The sequence below is a fragment of the Polistes fuscatus genome, unplaced genomic scaffold (assembly GCF_010416935.1).
Source record: "Polistes fuscatus isolate 324 unplaced genomic scaffold, CU_Pfus_HIC Scaffold4, whole genome shotgun sequence".
Taxonomy (NCBI): Eukaryota; Metazoa; Arthropoda; class Insecta; order Hymenoptera; family Vespidae; genus Polistes; species Polistes fuscatus.
In genome coordinates, this window is record NW_025113118.1 from 1,976,642 (window position 1) to 1,996,301 (window position 19,660).

The 19,660-nt window shown below is 33.4% G+C and overlaps 2 protein-coding genes across 19 annotated transcripts in view; one reads left to right on the top strand and one right to left on the bottom strand.

Annotated features, from left to right (window-relative positions):
* The window catches only part of LOC122520596 (synaptotagmin-10-like), a 33,608-nt gene extending 31,325 nt beyond the window's left edge, over positions 1 to 2,283 (top strand). The window contains exons 7-10 of the mRNA XM_043640710.1: positions 67 to 187; positions 623 to 794; positions 917 to 1,117; positions 1,290 to 2,283. Of these exons, the coding sequence (XP_043496645.1) occupies positions 67 to 187; positions 623 to 794; positions 917 to 1,117; positions 1,290 to 1,293 (498 nt within the window). The 3' untranslated portion in view covers positions 1,294 to 2,283. The remainder of the gene's footprint in view (positions 1 to 66; positions 188 to 622; positions 795 to 916; positions 1,118 to 1,289) is intronic.
* Positions 2,284 to 11,877: 9,594 nt separating this feature from the next.
* The window catches only part of LOC122521485 (neurobeachin), a 310,344-nt gene continuing 302,561 nt past the window's right edge, over positions 11,878 to 19,660 (bottom strand). For 13 of the 18 annotated variants that reach the window (XM_043642274.1, XM_043642270.1, XM_043642269.1 and 10 more), the window contains 13 exons: positions 18,211 to 18,323; positions 17,999 to 18,139; positions 16,747 to 16,866; positions 16,410 to 16,562; positions 16,264 to 16,336; positions 15,148 to 15,332; positions 14,739 to 14,970; positions 14,540 to 14,620; positions 14,299 to 14,466; positions 13,907 to 14,170; positions 13,588 to 13,784; positions 13,359 to 13,510; positions 11,878 to 13,229 (listed from right to left, as the gene is read on the bottom strand). In XM_043642274.1, coding sequence (XP_043498209.1) covers positions 13,139 to 13,229; positions 13,359 to 13,510; positions 13,588 to 13,784; positions 13,907 to 14,170; positions 14,299 to 14,466; positions 14,540 to 14,620; positions 14,739 to 14,970; positions 15,148 to 15,332; positions 16,264 to 16,336; positions 16,410 to 16,562; positions 16,747 to 16,866; positions 17,999 to 18,139; positions 18,211 to 18,323 — 1,970 coding nt within the window. In that variant the 3' untranslated portion in view covers positions 11,878 to 13,138. The remainder of the gene's footprint in view (positions 13,230 to 13,358; positions 13,511 to 13,587; positions 13,785 to 13,906; positions 14,171 to 14,298; positions 14,467 to 14,539; positions 14,621 to 14,738; positions 14,971 to 15,147; positions 15,333 to 16,263; positions 16,337 to 16,409; positions 16,563 to 16,746; positions 16,867 to 17,998; positions 18,140 to 18,210; positions 18,324 to 19,660) is intronic. The other 5 variants (XM_043642286.1, XM_043642287.1, XM_043642284.1 and 2 more) reach the window with 1 other exon arrangement.

The following is a 19,660-nucleotide window of genomic DNA, read 5'->3' on the forward strand; positions in this document are numbered from 1 at the left end:
TATTTTATTCGTTAAAAGGACAAAAACTCTTCCGCGTAGAAACTGATGAAATTTGGATGTTTTTAGGAAAAAGTGGATCTAGGTGAATTAATGTTGTCCCTCTGTTTCCTTCCAACCGCTGGACGGCTGACTCTGACAGTGATCAAAGCTAGAAACCTCAAAGCTATGGATATAACGGGATCATCCGGTAAAAACAAAAAGATGTATAAAAACAACAAAAGCAGTAGTTCACAGTAATTTAAATTCATTGATCAAAATTTAAGTTTGAAACTTTCTTGAAACAAAGTTACAAAATTTTAAAAGTACCAATGATAATGAAGTGCAAGCACTCTTGGTTGGCTTCGTAAATAGTACTTGAATATCAAATGAAATAGCAAAAAAGCACCCACCAATTAATTTCATTGAAGCGTTAATTAAAGCGATATGAATTAACGATTCAAATATCGTAGAATATAGTCTAATAAAGAAAAACTTGCTAGCATTTAATCATGTTTATCGGTCGGAAAGAATCTCTCGATTTATGCGAGGAACTTTTGAAGTGATTCACACTCACAAACACACATACAACTCATTAAATCGCGATCTTTTTATTTTCTATCTCAACTATCTTCGTTATCTTCAGATCCATATGTAAAGGTGTACCTTCTCTGCCGTGGTAAGCGAATAAAGAAAAAGAAAACAACCGTGAAGAAAAACACGCTATTTCCTGTGTATAACGAGGCACTCGTTTTCGACGTACCGGCAGACAACATAGAAGAAGTCAGTCTTATTGTGAAAGTTATCGATTACGATAGGTATGCGCTATCTTTTTGCGCTATTAAATGTTTTAGATATTTTTAAAAAGAGAGAGAGAGAGAGAGAGATAGAATATAACAAGACAAATAATATTATTTATTTATTTTATCTCATCTGGTAGGATCGGCTCAAACGAGTTAATGGGCTGCACAGCGATCGGTTCGAGCTTTATCGGAATTGGTCGAGATCATTGGTTGGAAATGTTGGACAATCCAAGAAAACCAGTTGCTCAATGGTATCCTCTTCTCGAAACTGTAGCAGGTCATATTCCCTCGGTTGCTTCCGAACCACTTCCAGTAAGTTTGAGCTGCTTAAACAGTAGGTAAGTAAATCAAATAACACTAAACACTTTTTTCTATATATTTATATGTATTATATATATTATTCGAGATAGTTACAGAAAAAGATTATTTTTCGTTAGATTTTATTTTATTCCAATTTCGTCCAAAAACGTTGCGAACTTTGAATTTTAATTTTGTTCATCGAATTATCAGATGAAGACAAAAGATTGGAAGACAAACTTGCGGGTGCTCGCAGAATTCCTTGGACGTCGACTTGGACAACGTCCCTTTCTGTCGTCATTTAATGCATATCGCTTGACTGACTTAAGTACAATCTCTATTTCAAACAAGGACTCGAAAGTCAAAACTCTGTGCTTTGAAAATCTTTACTTGCGACTGTTGTGGACTAGTAAACAAATATTCGCTAATGACACCCTAGGAGAAAAGTAAAAAGAAAAAGAAACAAACAAAAAAAACAAGAAAGAAGGAAAGAGGGAATCTATGACCATTTGCAGAGGTTTACATTTGTTGAGGTCACCGATAATAAAAAAAATGACCAATAGAAAAATGAAGATAAATAGCTAGGTACGTAGATTAGAGAACAAAGAAAGAAACAGAGGAAGAGAGAGAGAGAGAGAGAGAGAGAGAGAGAGAGAGAGAGAAAGCAAGAATGTGTGTATGTGTTTTTGACGATAACTAAAAATCTTACGATATCTAATAAAACTAATCACGGGCTGGACCTGTGATATTTTATCAAACGCACAGCTTGATTTTAACCCATCATGGCAGTCATGATATTTGTTCGAAATTGTTAGAGATAAAACTTGCAAAATTAACGGGATAGGTAAGTTTTTATAAAAAGAAAAAACAAATGATAGCCGAGAAAAAGAGACGTATATATGTACATATATACGTGGGCATACACGTGGGCATAAATTACACATGTATATCTATACGTAATATTCGATATGCAGAAAAAATTCGAAAAAACGCCTCTTCGTTCTCGCGAAAGCTAGCTGCATCATTATGCATTATGACTAAGTACTTACACAGGGCCTTATCCTCAGGTTAGATGAAAGAACAAAGACAGCGAAATGGTAGTATAAGAGACAGATTATTTAAAAAATAGGCAAACAGACGAACAGAGCCGGTTTCAAATACATTTGGTATGTTGAATCTATATAAAGAAAGCACACACTAGAGAAAAGAAATATTTAAAGAGAGAAAGAGAGACATACATAGTCACATATGCATGTTATGGTTGAAAATATTGACAGGCAGGTGTTGGCATATGGACAAAAAATTTCATTATGGAACACCTCAGATCTTTTACAATATATCTCTTTATTAAAAGCAATTCAAAATATAGGAACTGGTTACGCGAAAAAAGACTAATAAGAATGGAATTAGAATAGAGCTTCGCGAATAATAAATTTTAACGTGTAACCTAGAGTTGTAAAAGAGGCTCAAATGATAAAGAGTATCCATGTCCCAACTTCTCTTTTCTGTTATTTCTCCCTCAAACATTCTGTACAAATCTTGTACGATTAGATGAATAGTTGAGACGTGACGACGTCGTATAAAAATGATAAAAAGAAAAAACCCCCTAAAAAAATAAAAGAAAAATACAACACGATATTTATGCACACGCTTCTTTTCCGTATACTTCTCGAATTTTCGAGAACTTGAAAAGTTTCACACCTGCCTGATATAATACTTGCACTACACGTAAATAATCTTGCAAGACAAGCTATGTCTAATGATACCTATACATATATTTATATATCCGTGCAAATATATATATGTATATCAGTAGACGATCATAAAACAGATACTCCAAAAGAAAGAAGAAGAAAAAAAATATTCTTTGATTCTTACGACAATAAAATGAACGACTAGATAGGAACCAGAAATAAAAATATACGAGAAAAAAAAGAAATAAAAAAAAAACAGAATTTTGCAAGTAACAGATTCAATCAATCAATTAGTATTATTTTCTCCTTTCAACCTTTACGTGCAAATTTTCATGATATCAAGATATAAGAAACTATTTTTCCTGTTTAAAACAGTTTACTATTTCACGCAAATTGCACTGATCTCTGTAATAATGTTCTTTCAGCAGGTTACGTGTCTAGGTATTATACGTGAACAAATTTACAAAAACGTAAACATAATGATAGCCTGGGTAAATCGTATAAATATCTAACAACAAATATTTCAAAAATAATTTTAAACATTGATGGTTATATTTTTTTTCTTTTTGTTTGTTTCTTTATTTTTTGATAATATACGTTTGATATTTTATAAATAGGTATTGTTAATAAAATTTCAATATCGACGACTATTTTTGAAATATTTGTTCACAATATCTTAACTGTTTCATCCTATATATGCATATATAATATAAAATAAATAAAAAAAGAAGCTCGTCACACATACAAGAGCGCTAATTGTGATAAATAATAAATGCGAAAGCATATCGTGAGTTTCGCAAATTAACAAACATTGATGTATGAATTGTGGTCAAGAAAATAGAAGAGAGAAAAATGAAAGAAAGAAACAATGAAGAAAACATATGTATGAAAAAGTGTGAAAGAGAGAGAGAAAGAAAATATACTCGTGGCTGTTGCTTTGTATACTGTCGCACGGCTAAATAAATTTTATCATAAAAAATTGATAATAATGTATATTGTGTAAGAAAAAATACATCGTAGATCGTGAGAAAATGTTCACACAGTATGAAGATTCGATATATGTACAATATAAAATATATAATAGACATATATAATATATGTATGGATGAGCGATATAAGATAACGTATTCTACTTTCAATTATATTTAAGTTATTTTCTCAAGGATAATTATTAGAAAAAAATGTACGACAGTAAATATGAATTTTTTATATTAACTTGAAAAAGTAATTAACTTTTAAGTGTTGATTATTATGTTGATTTTTTTGCGCCGAAAAACATAAATTATTATAGCATATTTAATTGACATAACTTATCCTCCCCATATATGATAAATTATATAAATAAGCAATGTTATAAATAACGTATCGTATGAAATCTTTAGGTAAACGTATTTTGTCTAGATATTAGAACGGAAAAAATATCTATACAAGAGAGAGATTCATGAAATAGAATTATTTAACAAGAAAATTGTTGGAGTAAAATGATATATTCTTGCGAATTATACTCATAGATATAGGTCACCATATCAAAGTAAATGAAAAAATTCATCGTAAGATCGTACGATGAATTTTTTCAATCACTTCTGGTGTGGTGACTAACTGGACATCCTGAACGTGTTTCATCTTTGGTTGACATCCAGCCATGTTCGAATTCATTAATCCTAAATTAAACAGTCTTCAACGCTGATGCAGAATCCCAATGAACTTCATTCAATGAACTTTATCAAACAACTTTAATCTGCCCAACCGTTTACTTTGTTAAAGAAAAATGTTTAACTCATTTACATCATAAGAAAAAATGGAAAATAATGCCGTTATCATCAATTTGGTTTATTATATTTCAGTAAAAAAATTATACACATTTATGTATTATATATACAATAGTACACATTTATGGTGATAGTGACAAGAAAATTGCGCTTCTATATACGCTAATGATGCAAATGAGTTAATCAGTGTGCATGGTATTCGTTTCTCTCTATTGTAAGAATTGCTGAGAAGCTTAATTCAAACGCCTAGCAAACGAAAGAAAAGCTTCTCTTCCGGCTGAAACTTATTATGATGTAGTTTGAACAGTATTTTTCTTTCTGACCAAGTACCACAAAGTTCATTATAGTGTCAAATCATGAAAATTTACCTTACTTATCGAATTACCCTTGTAAAACATTAGAAAATTATTGAAAGTAACTTCTTATCTTCGTAACTTTGCTACCGAATAATGTCCACGAAGTTTTTCGTGAAGGGTAAAAATTATTTTATTTCGAAGATACATTAATCTTTTTTGTCTAAGTTACTGCATAAAATACTTAAACCATGAGATTTTTGTCGAGCATTCTGGAAGACGAAAAATTCGAGAAAAAAAAATTAATCACTCATGTACAATGTAAAAGCAAAAAACTGTAAGCTTCAAATAATATCAAATCTACAGAAAGAAATCTGTCTTACGAATGAATTTAAACTGATTGATCAAAATATACGTAATCCATACAGACTGTTCTTTTAAAGAATGAAAAAATAAACGAAAACGCTAATACCATATTATGTGAACAAAAGTCAAAGTAATTGTGTCAAGTGAAATAATTATTGTAGTATATAATAGAATCTATATAAATCATATACATATATATAACAAAGAACATGGAATTTATATATAATATCTATATCAATTCTCTCGAATGCTTGTAGTTGTACCTGAAATGATAGTTTCTACGCTGAAATTTTTTCAAATCAATTTACTTGGACGATGCCTGCCGTTGAACTACATGATTTTTCTTTTGTTCTTTTGAATCTATCTTCCTTCCAGCGATGCTCGCTAACAAAATCCATAAAAATATGATTATGGTAAAAAATAAAAAAGTATATTTTTTCACATCAGTAAACTCATTCTCACGGACTGACAATGAGCATATCCTATAAAAATTTTAATCTTAAACTTTTGATCTAATAAAAATGTAAACAGCCATTAGAAATTAATATCTAGATGATCGTTTTTTTTTGCCAATAATTTATTATACAATTAGTGTTATTTATAATTAAATAATATTTTCTAACGTCTTGAACGAACAAATCAAATCAAATTTAATATTTAAAATAAGAATAATGAATTTATTTTGCTGATAACTTTAATTCAAATCTAACTAATATTAGTTATGCTTATATCAAAAATTTCATAAAAGTACTTTCTTTTTCTTCTTTTTTAAACTTGAAATATCAAAATAATCGATATACTAGAAAGATCAACAGAATAATATCTACTTTTAATGAGCATCGTGTAAACTACACGAAAGATAAGAAAACTTTTCTGAAAATCTGTCACTGCCTGTCAATGATAGATGGCATTTGAGTATACGCGTACCTTCCACCTATAAATTATAAATACGTAAGGACTCTACGTATTGAAGAACCATTTTAAAAAAGAGCAGGGATGGAAACAACTGTATCCCGAAAGTGGGTGAAATACTATTTTATAATACTATTTATATTGAGAGAAACAAAAATACGTACTATTTAGTAAGTAAATTATTCCGTCTTTTTTGTTAAATTATGTCGATTGTAAATCAAAAGATAAAAGGATCAATTATTAATTAGAAACATTTGTCACGATTGCATATGGAAAGTTAATAATTATTGTAATTTTACATTTACGTATACTTTTTCTTATATCTATAAGTATAAATAAGTAAAAATAAATAAGTATAAAAAAAGTACAATACTTTAAAAGGTTTTCCATCCCTGATTGAAATAACAAAAGGTTAATCGTATAAATTGATTGCATGGTAGCCTCGTTCATAATGAAAATCCCTTTTTCAACACGAAAGTGATCGTGAAACCCATATACTTCTATTAATGAATGTAATAAATGACTCTAGATTGACGATATGCATACTTTTCTAACGATTACATATCTATACTGTATATTTGGACGTGCGACGTCCTGTATTGTGATTGTGAAGAAAACAAATAAATCTATATAAATTATAAATTTGTTATTCCTCTCCATAACTACACTTTATCGATCTTAATTTTTCTTAAAAACATATTAAGTGGAAAATGCAACAAATATTAAAAAACTCTTTTTAAATAATATGCAAATATATTATATAATATCTATAAAAAAATATTTTTCAGCGTTTTGGAAAATAAGAAAAATCGTCTGCAACATCAAATGTATTTTTCATTTATTTGACTACTTATGTTTACAGATTTTAATCTAATCTTAAGCTAAAGATACAACTTTCCCATTATGTTACTTCTAAATCGAAACGTTACGATAATTCTAAGTATAAAATAAGCAATGGAGCTTATATTGGTAATGTGGTAGCAACGACTTAAGTACCTTTCTACCTAATACGTACTCGTTAAAAGTGGCGGGAATAAACTTCTACACCGTATTTCTCCTCCTCTCGGATGTTATTTTTATTTTTCTTATTTTTTCTTTTTGTTCGCGAAAAAACGATAACTCGATAAAATCACACGACTCATTCCTATCGATCAACGATTTTTTAATTACGATTTTGGCTTTGTCGGAAAATCAAAGATCTTTCAAAGATCGTTCTTGGTTCCTTTTGTTTTCCTTTTATCAATTCATCTTCTATATCGACTTTTAAACGCGGGGGGATTTTGAATTTTATTAAATTCGTAAGAATTATACAAAATCGATCTACATAACATTAGACTTCAAAGAGGAACACACCAGGGATACCGCAGAACGATCTTACGGTAAGTAAAGTCGGAGCATCTAAGCTCGAATTTCTTTCAAATATTTCTCACTGCAATATTTAAAAACACTATTATGCGAAATCGTAAAGCAAGCATTGTCCAGTAATGTTTATGCACTCATTGAATCGTTTAATTCTTTTTTTTTTATCTCTTTTCTTGTTTTTTCTTTTTTCTTTTGGTTTGTTTGTTATTCTTCCGATCTTACAAATCTATCTACTAAAACGATCGGACTAAAAATCGGTTCTTTTCCTTCGTAATGTCCTGTAGTTATTTTTTTGGAATGTCTTTCGTTTTTCCCCGTCGCTCTTAAACGCCGCGAATAACGAAACGAAGGATCGATGAAGGCGAGTATTCGAAACGATTCAAAACGAAAATGTTTCTAATCGATTTTCTTATTTTTTTATTATTATTTTTTCTTAATTCTTTTCTTTTCAATTTTCTCCTCTTCGAAATTTGCGATGAATCGTTACGAACACGTCGATTAATCTATCATAGTTTTATAATAATTCTACAGGCAGCCCTTCGTGTAGGTACGAACGAATCGATTAAGAAAAAGTTCTTTTTTTTACGAGCTCGAGAGTATCTCTACTGATTTATGTTCTTCGTAGCTCTCTCTTTTTTTTTTCTTTTTTTTTTAATATCGGCCTAATAGTTTAAAGACCGATTATCTAAATTAAGTAAAACATATCCCTGTTATCGTTTGCTCAACACGCAAAAACATTAATTAATTTGGGCATTAACTTTGTTTTTCTTGTTCTCTTGTTACATATGTATCATATACAAATTTATAGTAATACTCCTAACTTCCCCTCTCCCTCAAGCTATTATCTTTTTTTTTCTTCCTTTTATTACTTTTCTCTTTTTATTTGTTTTTCACCGTGTTTTCTTATTTTCTTTTTTTTCCCCCACTTTCTTTGCTCATCCGTAATGTTAAGTACGTTTATTCGATATAATTCATAATCCGTATTAATCCAATAAGGATACTAATCGATATAATAATGACAATAGAATGTAATAATCGTAATAATATAATTATAGGCAAACTCTCGTAGCGTTGTACTTAGCGTTATTTAAAATAGTAGCAATATATTTTATGTATATATATATATTTATATATACTGAAGTCACACACAAGTTCGGACAGAAAATCGACTTGTTATTTACCATTCTTCATTTTTTCTTTTTATTCTCTTTTTCTTTTTGTTGCTGTTACTTCTTTTATCTTCCTTTTATATGTATGTATATATAGCAATATGGAGGGAATTCACTAACAACATGCTCGAAAAGTGCAGCATTCTCACACATCTATAAACAAATATAAAAATTCTTCTTTTTCACGTCACATTTTGCTTTCTTCTCTCTTTGTTTATTTTTTTGTTGCTTTCCTTTTGTTTTTTCTTTTTTATTTTTTTTTATCATTTTACATGAACTTTGTTCGCACCACTAAAGACACGTCATCAACGATGTTTTTAAATTACTGCTTTTCTCGAACGAAAGTTTTTCCCACGTCGCTCGATAGAAAAAGAAAATCTTAGTAGAATAATTTTCTTTGTATCGTACTGATTGTTATAATGATGATAATAATAACAATTACATTCTTTCTAACGTCGGCGGAAAAACATTAGGTCGAGAGGGAAAGCAGGAAATTGCTGATAAACGTTTACGTAGTAGTGTGTTATGTGTGTGTGTTGTGTGTGTTGTTTGTTTTTACGTGTGTGACTTTCCACCTTATTCTTTTTCTTCATACATTCCTCCCTCTCTTTTTTCTCTCATATACTCTCACACTCTCATTAGTAGCGAAAATAAGACGTCGATAATATGCGCCTGTACATTTAAGTACACGTAAAAGGATTACATGGGCGATAGAAATACATTCTTACACGTTTACGAGAAAACTAATCATACTGTGCTTACAAGCATCAGGCACGACTCTTTCTTTCCTATTGCCACCACTTTCTTCGACCTTCGTCGTATCTTTCATTCGTTTCCTTTCATTCGCTACACACACACACACACACACACACACACACACACACACACACACACACACACAACACACACACACACACACACACACACACACACACACATGTTTCCCCTATCGCGCCTATAATAATTAAATCCATTTTTTTTTCTCCTGCGAAGGAAACATTTTACGATCATCAGAAAAGAATGCATTCACAACGATTTGGCGAATATTACCATTATTTAACACGTTGCACACGAAACATTATCTTTTATTTTATTTTTATTTTTTATTATTTTTTGTTAAGATTTCCTTACTTTTCTATATTAATACTAGTAATTATATCAATAAAAGTAATAATCATAACCATTATAGTCATAATAAACATAATAAAAATAATTATTATAATCACCATCATCATCAATAATGGTACCATACGTACGAGAAGCAATCGAGAGGATCGATCGATCCATTGTCGGATGCAAGCATCAACGCAATTTCGTGCATCGATTTTCATATTTAATTCTCGACAGCAGATTGCGTGAAATTCGAACAGTACAAACGACGGCACCATGCGATCCTACAATTTTTACACTTAAGCCGTAGACAATAACAGCGTTAAGAATTCCTTTAAATATTATATCAACATCTATGATCGATACGGACCACGCAGACCCTCGTTCGCGACTATTTTCATTTTTGTCCTCTGCTTTTATAAAAGAGAAGTATCTGACTAGCTTAGCATCCTGAGCTGTTTATCATTCGAACCTTTTAAATAAATGTCGACGACGCGGTAAATGGATTTCGATCTATGCAGATTCATGACATGCGTAACTTTGAATTACTTGGTCGATTTAATAAATGTTAATTTTAATTATCTGTAATATAAAATATCTAAGATCATATTGATAAATGCATCAAAGGAGTTTCAAACGAAAGTATAAAATGTTACGAAGATAAGAAGATTAATGTTAAAATTCTTCGCTTAATTTTATCGTCAAAATGAAGATCGGTTTTCAAATCCATTTTTGTCCAACTATCCTTAATATAACGAATCCTATTGTACTTCCATGGAATCGCGAAAAATAGCCTCCGCGAGTCCGTAAATACGAATTCCGTACTCGGTTTTTGTTATATTCTTCGAAGAAAACTCTCTTTCATTCGTACAGAATTTGTTCACACCTATTTTCGTTCCTTCGTCCCACCTCGCGACGCAAAGACCTTTCCCCGAAGTCTTCGAAAAAATGGAAAAGCTATAACACACCTAACCGATATCAACATTTGTCTTCTTCTATCACGGTAATTAGCGTGCTCTCGCGCGGGTAAAAACGATTGTCTAGCGAGACAGCTCGATTAATTTTGTGTCGTTGTGCAAAGCGAAACGAAGCGAGGACGATGAGTCGTACGCTCGAAGAAAGCGTGCATCAAAGACTAAGTGCAAACGACTCGAAGTTATACGTGCTTTTATTTATCTTTTTCAATAGCATCCACACCACGAGAGTTCTTTATTTTCGAGCTACGAAAAATCTCGATCTATTGAGAAAAGTAATACGGCAAAATGATCATATTCTCATCTCCAATGTGATCATTCTGTTTTATTCATTTCTCATGTAAAAATGACTTCGTACAAATTCTAATAAAAATCATTTTCAGAGTAATTTAATATCGATCTTTTTTTCTTTTCTTCTAATTAAGATATTTCGCTGTCCTCTTAAATCATTCGAACTCTCGTTCTTCCTCTTTCACACGTAATATACTTTCTCTCTTTTTTTTCTCTCATTCATTCTATCACACGAAATCAACTTTCACGATGGGCGCACGACGCCCATTAGCGAAAGAAGAAATGTAGATCCTTCAATGATACAAAGAACCAATGTCAGAATGAATTCGAGATGTTTAAAACCACACATTTCTTTAGCCTATGTAATGTAATCGATCTGCTGATTATATATCTCGTGTGCGAAAATACCAAGAAATATCCTCGCAAAAAGTTAAGCTGGACGGCTTTGATAAAATTAGGATCTTTTTTCGAAGGACGCGAATGTTGGATAAGGGTAGGTCAAGGATAAAAGGTGTGTAGTAAACAGGGAAAGGCTTACTTAAGTGCATATAGTAAGTCGGATTATGGGGGAATGGGATCTTAAATAGATAGCAGGAGTGATTCAGGAAAGTGTTTGTTAGCATAGATTATATGGATTATATAAAAGCTTTGCGGACGGCAGAGTATATAAAGAAGAGAATTCCATCTGTCTCGCATTAACTTATTTTTTCTCTTTTTCTCTCTTTCTTTTTTTTTTATTTATTTATCTCTACCATTTTCATTTCGCGTGCCTCAAAACTCAGGGAGATGCTGCTCACATACTCTTAACCGAAATAGGTTGAAAAACCGTGAGAGTAACGTAATTCTTTTTCTCGTTTTTTCTTTTTCTAATTCTTAACAGACTCTTGTATGTAATGAGTTTCCTTTCTACGTACTCGGCATTTTTTCTCTTTTTTTTAATATTTTTGTTTTTTTTTTGTATTTGTTTTTATTTAATCCAAATCGTTTACCCTAACTCTAACGAAAGCATATGTGTCGGTGTATTTGTAATTCTCTTATTTTTAAGTATCCGCACGCCTTTTATTAATGTATATATGCATATATGTTTGTGTGTATGTTTGTATATATATATGTTTATATAATGTTTACATAACACGGCGATTCATTATTTACAAGAAAAGAGTTACTAATGAAGGATAAAAGAAACGGGATTATAATGGCTTTGAGTACGAGGGTTATGAATGAACCCGCGCAATTAGAGGCATAAAAATGAACTTACGCGCTCCGATTTCCTGTACACAGCCGAAGAAAACCAAATAATGCGACTTTTAAACGGCTCACGATTTGCCGCGTGTGTTACGTCAGCATTACTTATTTCTTTGTTTTTTTCTTTTTATTTTTTATTTTTTTAGATTTCTTCTCGTCTTCGCAAATCCTTTTCCTATTCTTTTTTTTTTAAATATTTTAAATTAGTTTGTTTATTTTTTCACTGTCAATTCCGATCCGCTTTTTTTATCGAAAACGTGAGAATAACTTGGCTACTTCCGTGTTTTGATTAATTGACTAGCATTGAGCGTGTTAATTGCTCGATTATAAAGCTCAAAGCGAGCTTAGCTCTCATCGATCAGAACTGTCGGAAAATTGAAAAAGAATTTCTTTCGTTTTTCCGACAGTCCATTTCAATATTAGAGAAGGGAAAATGAACGTGCGAAAATCGAGCGAATATTTGTCTTCAATATCGACTTTTCTCTCTCTCACACTATTTTTCACTTTCTCTCTCTCTCTCTTTCTTTCACTATCAGCAATGTTCAAATATTTTCTCTTCATAAAACGTTTGAAAAAGTACTACTTTTTTTCTTGTCCAATCTGTAAAAAGCGAGCTTATTGCTGATTGCAGAATAATTGTGAATTATTTAATACGGATTCGCCCTTCTCTATGCTTGCTTTTTTTCTTAAACTCTTCCTTGCACAGAAACACCGACTATCTTTGTTTTTTATAGTTCCTTACTCGTCGATATTTGGAATAAGCGTGTCGTTGTTGTTTTCCGGCACGGATTTTGTAAAGATCCATGCTCGCTTAGTCGATCTTCGCGAAAGAACGCGAAAGAGCGTTCGCTCGCTAGAGGAGGAAGAAGCAGCAGTTTCAGTAGCGTTGCTGGAATTCATGATGCCACCTGTTGAAATCGATGTGGAATATTACGATCGAACCATTAGCTAGACCGGCTAGCAGAAACCTAAAACGAGATATATATCAGTCAAATGATTTTGATGCAAAAATGAAATTTATCGTAAAAAATAGAAGGGTAGAAATTCAATGAAATTGATCGATCGTACTTACCGATCTTTTAAATTGCGATACTTACTTTTGATCGTGAGAAAGTGCCAGAGAACGCACGCTGCTCTCGCAAGCTGGAAAAGCGTAGAGTAGAGCAAGGTTAAACGTTCGCCAAACTTCTACGATCCCTTTGTCACCACCGGTCATCAGATACTCGCCGTCTCTGCTCAACAGCAAGCACTATAGGAAAATACAAGTATAGCGTTAAATCCATGAATTTATCGACCAATTGACGATGATTGTAACGTCACTTGTACCTGAAGATTATCGTTGTGCGATTCATGACGTAGACGCTTTCCATTAATGGTGAAAGCTGCGACGTGTCCACGTTCATAATTTACAACGATTACACCTTCCCGCGACATAGCGATATTTTCGGGAGATGAAAATCCATTTGGCGCTTCGAGGGACCTTAGAAGATCACCGAACGTCGTGTGTACCAAAACAGGTCCATCTGCATTTTAAGAAAATCAGATAACGAATTTAAATATTTACCGATTACTTACAATTTTAAATAAATCTCATATGAATAATATCATTAAAAGAACATTATGCAATCAAAGAAAATTCACGTACAGTATGAACCGGAAACGACCAAGCCCAGTTCGGCCGAAATGACAACAGCCGTGACCGGTTGCTCATGACCGGTCAATGTAGCACGAGGAGCAGGTGCTTCACCTTCACCAACAATCGTCTGTGTTCTAGCATTCCAATGCCATAACAATACCGTACAATCGGCACTTCCGGAAGCAATATAACAATCGGAAGTGATGTTGCATTCACTACGAGACAAACATGTTACCACGCCGTAATGACCGAAGACAATCTGGACGATTTTGGCTAGAATAATACATTAATTTTAAGGAGATTTGATATTAAAATAATTAATTACGGTTATATTCAATAAATATTATTTGATATTAAAATACTTGAACAAGTCAATTATCATTCGTTATTTATTTGGTTACCTGTCTCAGTTGAGAATACACGAAAACTATTATCCCAAAAACCACAAGCTACCAAAAATCGACTATCCACTGTGGTAACGAAACAATTGCTTCGAATTTTTAATTTCTGACTGAAATTGTCACCTAAGTGGCGACGCAACGCTGGATTCGAGCTATTTGCTGTTTGAGCTAAAAAAACAATTATATGATTGTTTATGTTAGAGAGATAGAAAGATATTCTTTTAAGATTTCAAAAACTCACATAGAACTGGATCCATAGAGAGAGGTTGATTTGCTGCTTGAGCTTGAGGTGTGTCGGCATAACTTGGGGATTGTACCGATGCTATAAAAAACAGATTATTATCAGATACATTATTTTCCTGATCTTATTTGGTATAACAAACTTATTATATCATATATTCATGTAAAATAGAATGTTATATAATATTCGCAATTTCTACCAGCATAATTGGTATTCCATCGATTAACAGCGAATTGTTGTCCGGTTGTAACAGTAACGACCGATGGTAATGGTAATTGTGGATAGGTATTGGCTGATATATGACAGATCGGTGAGTTTGATGGGAACTTGATCGTCATGCAAACGTCATCCGGTATACTGGAGAACATCATCGGTGACTGCAAAATGGGAAGAGTCTTATGCAGCTTCGTCGAAGAGGTCCATAAAGTATCCTAAATCGTAGAGAAAAGGGTACGTAGCTTATCGATGAACTAATATAGCTCTGTAACCTTTTCTCGGAATATTTGTTTCTACGTCGAATCACGTACGTTCGAAGGATTCGCCAAGAACCATGACAATAAATGTTCAAATAATGAAAAACATCAAAATGCGTTCTTCGAAAGACTCACCAAATGCATAGCTGAACTTCTGGGTGGATGCGGCTCCATTAAAAGCTGCGACGGAGTCTGTCCAAAGTTTCTTATTTGATTTTCTATCGCTTCTTTCATCATCGGATCTGTTATCGCTTCCAAATCCACACTACCTTCATATGTGAGATAATAGAATACGTTTGTGGCTCGTACTGCCTCAGGACCTATTAAAATTGAATGCGACTTTATTAGAGAAAATATTCCTTGACTTTTTAAAAATATATTATACTTTTAAGTTAATTTTTTGATAAATCCAATCATTGATTTAAATGGACTCATCCAAAATAAACAAAAATTTTTCTGATTCATTAATTATTTATTAATATCAATTATTATCGATTCTTTTTAGCTTATAATTATCAAAAAAGTTTCTTAGTTTCAAATCGTTACAATTTTTTGAAATATTTTAAGTCTTCATATGTCAAGACAATTTTCAAGATCACTCGTGGTCGGTATTTCCGTTTGGCGCTACTTTCAGCTGGCTGGCTGGCTGGCTGGCAATCTTTAAAACGTGTTGCATATTACGAGTGAGACGCATTGTCGCACTCGGCACACGTGCCTAATTGCTCAAGACACGGTGGTGGTACGGATGGAAGCTAACTAAAGACTAATTCCTTCCATACGCTTGCCACCCTTCTCTTTCTCACACATATACTATCCTAGTCTTCTCATGAAAGAGAAGGAGCATCTTCGAAGAAGCGCCGGATATAGAGGCGCCACCGGTAATTAACATCCTCCGAAATTCAATCTGACTCGACTAGCCTTGTTCTAATACTCGCTTCTGATTTATTCTCGCACGACTCGTAACATTGTGCGAACCACGGTATCTCAATTTCCAAACACACCATCCCACAAGAAAATTAATTTTAGTTTTTTCTAATATCGAAAATTCATTGTATTACATAGTTAGTAAAAAAATGTTCAACGTTTCAAATCTATACTCATGTATATACGAATAATGTGAATAAGCAATAACAATACTTTTTTTTTAGTATAAATTATAAGTAATTATGATTAAAAGACCATTTCGAAATTTAGATCGAAAGAAAAACATTTTCTTTCTAAAATATCCCTTTTTAATGAACGTTAACTCACCTTTCTGCTTGTAACCGAATATTAAATCGATCCACTGATGTAATTGACAAGATACGAATTCAGACTCGAGTGCCTGAAAATAGAATAAGATAATTGAATTAGAGATTCGTAAGACTTTGATCGACTAAAAATAATCTACGATTTACCATTCGATTGATCCTTATAAATTCTTCAGGTGAAGATGCCCAAGGAGGTAATTCAACGTCACCGACTGCGCTACCGTCTTCCTGTCTGCCGAGACGATAACGATTGCTGTTGACAAGCATTTCCGGTAGGAAGAAGAATTCTGGGATAAGTTCCTGTAAACGAGGACGGCAAATTTATTATTGCAACAGTCGCGATAACAACGCGGTAGACAGGACGAGGAAGAACTATAGGATGTTTCTTTAGGAAGAAGGCGAAGCATACACACGCCTCTGATATGTAAATAGATTTCGAGCTGGGCTGACCACTGGCATATACAACATTTACAACGCAACGAACCTTGACATCCGATGTATCGCGCTGACAGTTCTTCCAGGAAAGGGCAATGGATGAGAACAGTCTATTTGGATGATCAAACTTTCCACCTTGGAGTGCCAAAAACATTGTAGTCATTGGTTCCTAAAAATCAATTTATTACATTCTAAATGACTCAAGAAATACTTAACTTTAAACAAATGTTATATTTTCGATAGATTATACTTAATTATTTTTTCACGCATATCGCAAATATAATATATAAGCATTTTAAAATAAAATTAGGTACAGTTTAAGTATTAAATACGACGTTAAAAAAGAACGTATTTTCGTCAACGTTCTATATGATGAAAGGAAAGAGCAAAGTTAACTAATGTCAGTGCGTAAATCTCATCCTGTTTCGATGACCGGAAGCATGAAAAAAGGGCGGGTGACGAGGCGTGGTAGAGGCGGCACCACTTTAAACGGCCACTTAAGGGCACTTTATAAGGACCACTTTATTCTGGCATCTACCATTCGGTTTTCATCCTACGTTGATGTATAGCGGAACGAACCCTGCGTCGGATTAATTACCCTTTCTCAATATTCAATCTCGTTACATTTATTTTTATTAAATTTACTAAAATACGTCCAATCTATAGGATAGATAATAGTCCGAAAAATTTCACGATATTTATTTAGAAATAAAACTTCGACACAATTAATTGAACGGTGTAATAAAATATTTGAAAATGTATAAAAGAGACTATAAATAAATATCACATTTCATGTCTTCGAGAATCTTCGAACGATCGTGGAATTCTTTGGACACGCCTCGAATAACTGTGAACAGCAAGCTATAAAGTCATAATTTCTTTACGACATGGCCGATTAAACGATAAAACGCTTGAGGAATAGGAAAATCAACGAGCTCTTTCTCTCGTCTCAAGATCCTCGTTGCAAAATGCTCGTTTCGCTGATAGTTAAACGAAAGGGCGTCGGACAGCATTCAAAAGTACTAGGATCGGTAAATCGAATCGCGAAGTCGTAAACGCCTTGACAGAGCGATGTACTACACGTTTAGAATTATTCTTCTTGACGTAGCCAGGGAATTTATGGATCTCTTTGAAAATCCAACTGTGAAATGTTTTCCGGTTAGAGCGAGGGAAAAATATTTGCTGATATTCAAAATCCCTAATTTTGAATTTAATGATCTAAATTTTTCGAATATATTCATCAGTATAATATTACACACAAAAATAAAGATCTAAGAAATAAAAAAGTAATAATAACTTACCACGCGTATCATCCAATTCAAGACAAATGCAGCGGTGGAATAATGAGTTCCATAATGGAACGGTGGTATGCTGTCATGTTCCCAACTTTGGAAACGTTCTTCGAAATAAGCTCTCCTACTTGGGTTTAAAGCACCGATTGGCTAAAAAAAAAGAATTACAAGATTATATTAAATATGAAATGTTTTAAATACGATTAGGAAAGGATTCTTACCTTTGATAGGTCGCGATAATTACTGGGTAAGCTCAAATCGAGTTCCTTAGTTTCATAATTAGTCAGAACCCAAGGAAAAACTGGGTACTGATTCAAATCGTTGTAAGTTCGACCTGAAACGAGAGACTTAAATTAAATTCGAGCGAACGAATAAAGATTTTTTTCTTTATTTATTGCGGGAAAAACATGTTTCTTTTATACTTGAAAAAAAAGAAAAGGAAAAAAGAGAATGCCGCCACGTAGGTAGCTCGCTGACGATTTCATTTTTAAATCTCATTCCGAGGAGGCCCGAAAATAGAAGGAGTACGACCGTCGGAGGCTTTAAACCAGAAGAAAGATAACTGGGCCAGTTTTTTCTTCGACCTTAGGCGCGAGCCACCCTCGCGTATCTACTAGCACGCGTGCGACCAATAGAAAGAGAAAGAAAGAGAGAATATCGTGGGTGATAAACGAGGATAGCTAGGCAAGCTCTATTTTTACGAAAAGTGAGTCTCTGCTCTCAATGGGCCACGGTGCTCCGTTTAGTAAACGCATAACTCAGAGCGTGACGGCTAATCGCTCCTGAAATTGTCGGCGGGCACTCCCCCCCCCCTTCTATCTCGAAGAAGAGCCCTCGTCGGAATCCCATTCTGAGATGCATTAGTGACGGCAAAAGTCCGCGCTAGCTACTCCTGCCAGTTCGTCTAATCTCTTTCCTTGTCGCTAATTAAAGCCCGTCAGCAAGTTCTCATCAGACTCGTAACGTTTCACCGCGAATAGGACGAATCTTTCTGCTTGTTGAAATAAGCTGTTTTATTTTAAGAAAAGAGAATTATCTCTTCCTCTAAACGAATAATTATCGACTTTTATGATAAATTATAAATCAAATTGTATGAATTGTATATTAACATAAATAGGTACTTATATAGAATGCCTACGCATTCAAATGAAAACAAGTTCGCTAAATAGTTATACCGGAGAGCGTTGAATGATGAAATAAAAAAAAATATAAAGCAAAAAAAAGATAAGACGATGAGAAAAGAGGAAAGAGGAGAATAAAAGGAATTTTTCGCGGCGTCGAAGCTCCAACCGCGAAAGACAGGCGCGTCCCGTCGTCGCTACAATGCGCCGTAAATCCTGAGGCAAGTCCAAGAGGGAGAAAAAGAGAAGGAGAAAGGGAAAAGAGGGTTGTGTGGAGGTCCGTAGGAAGAGAACTCGGACCGAGAAAGAGACGCGGATGGCGGCTTGAATAATAGCATGGTCGCGTTATGCATCAAAGTCATTATTAATGGTAGCGTCGCCGTGAGCGAGTGCTCTCGGAACTCCACTCGACAAGCGGAATGTCTCTTTGCCCTCCGCCCTCGCGCTTTCCCCCCTCTTCGGATTCGCGCTCGAATCCTTCCACCTTTCTTTTGTTTTTTTACGTATCTTCTTCCTCTTCTTCTTATTCTTCTATTTCTCTAAATCTAAA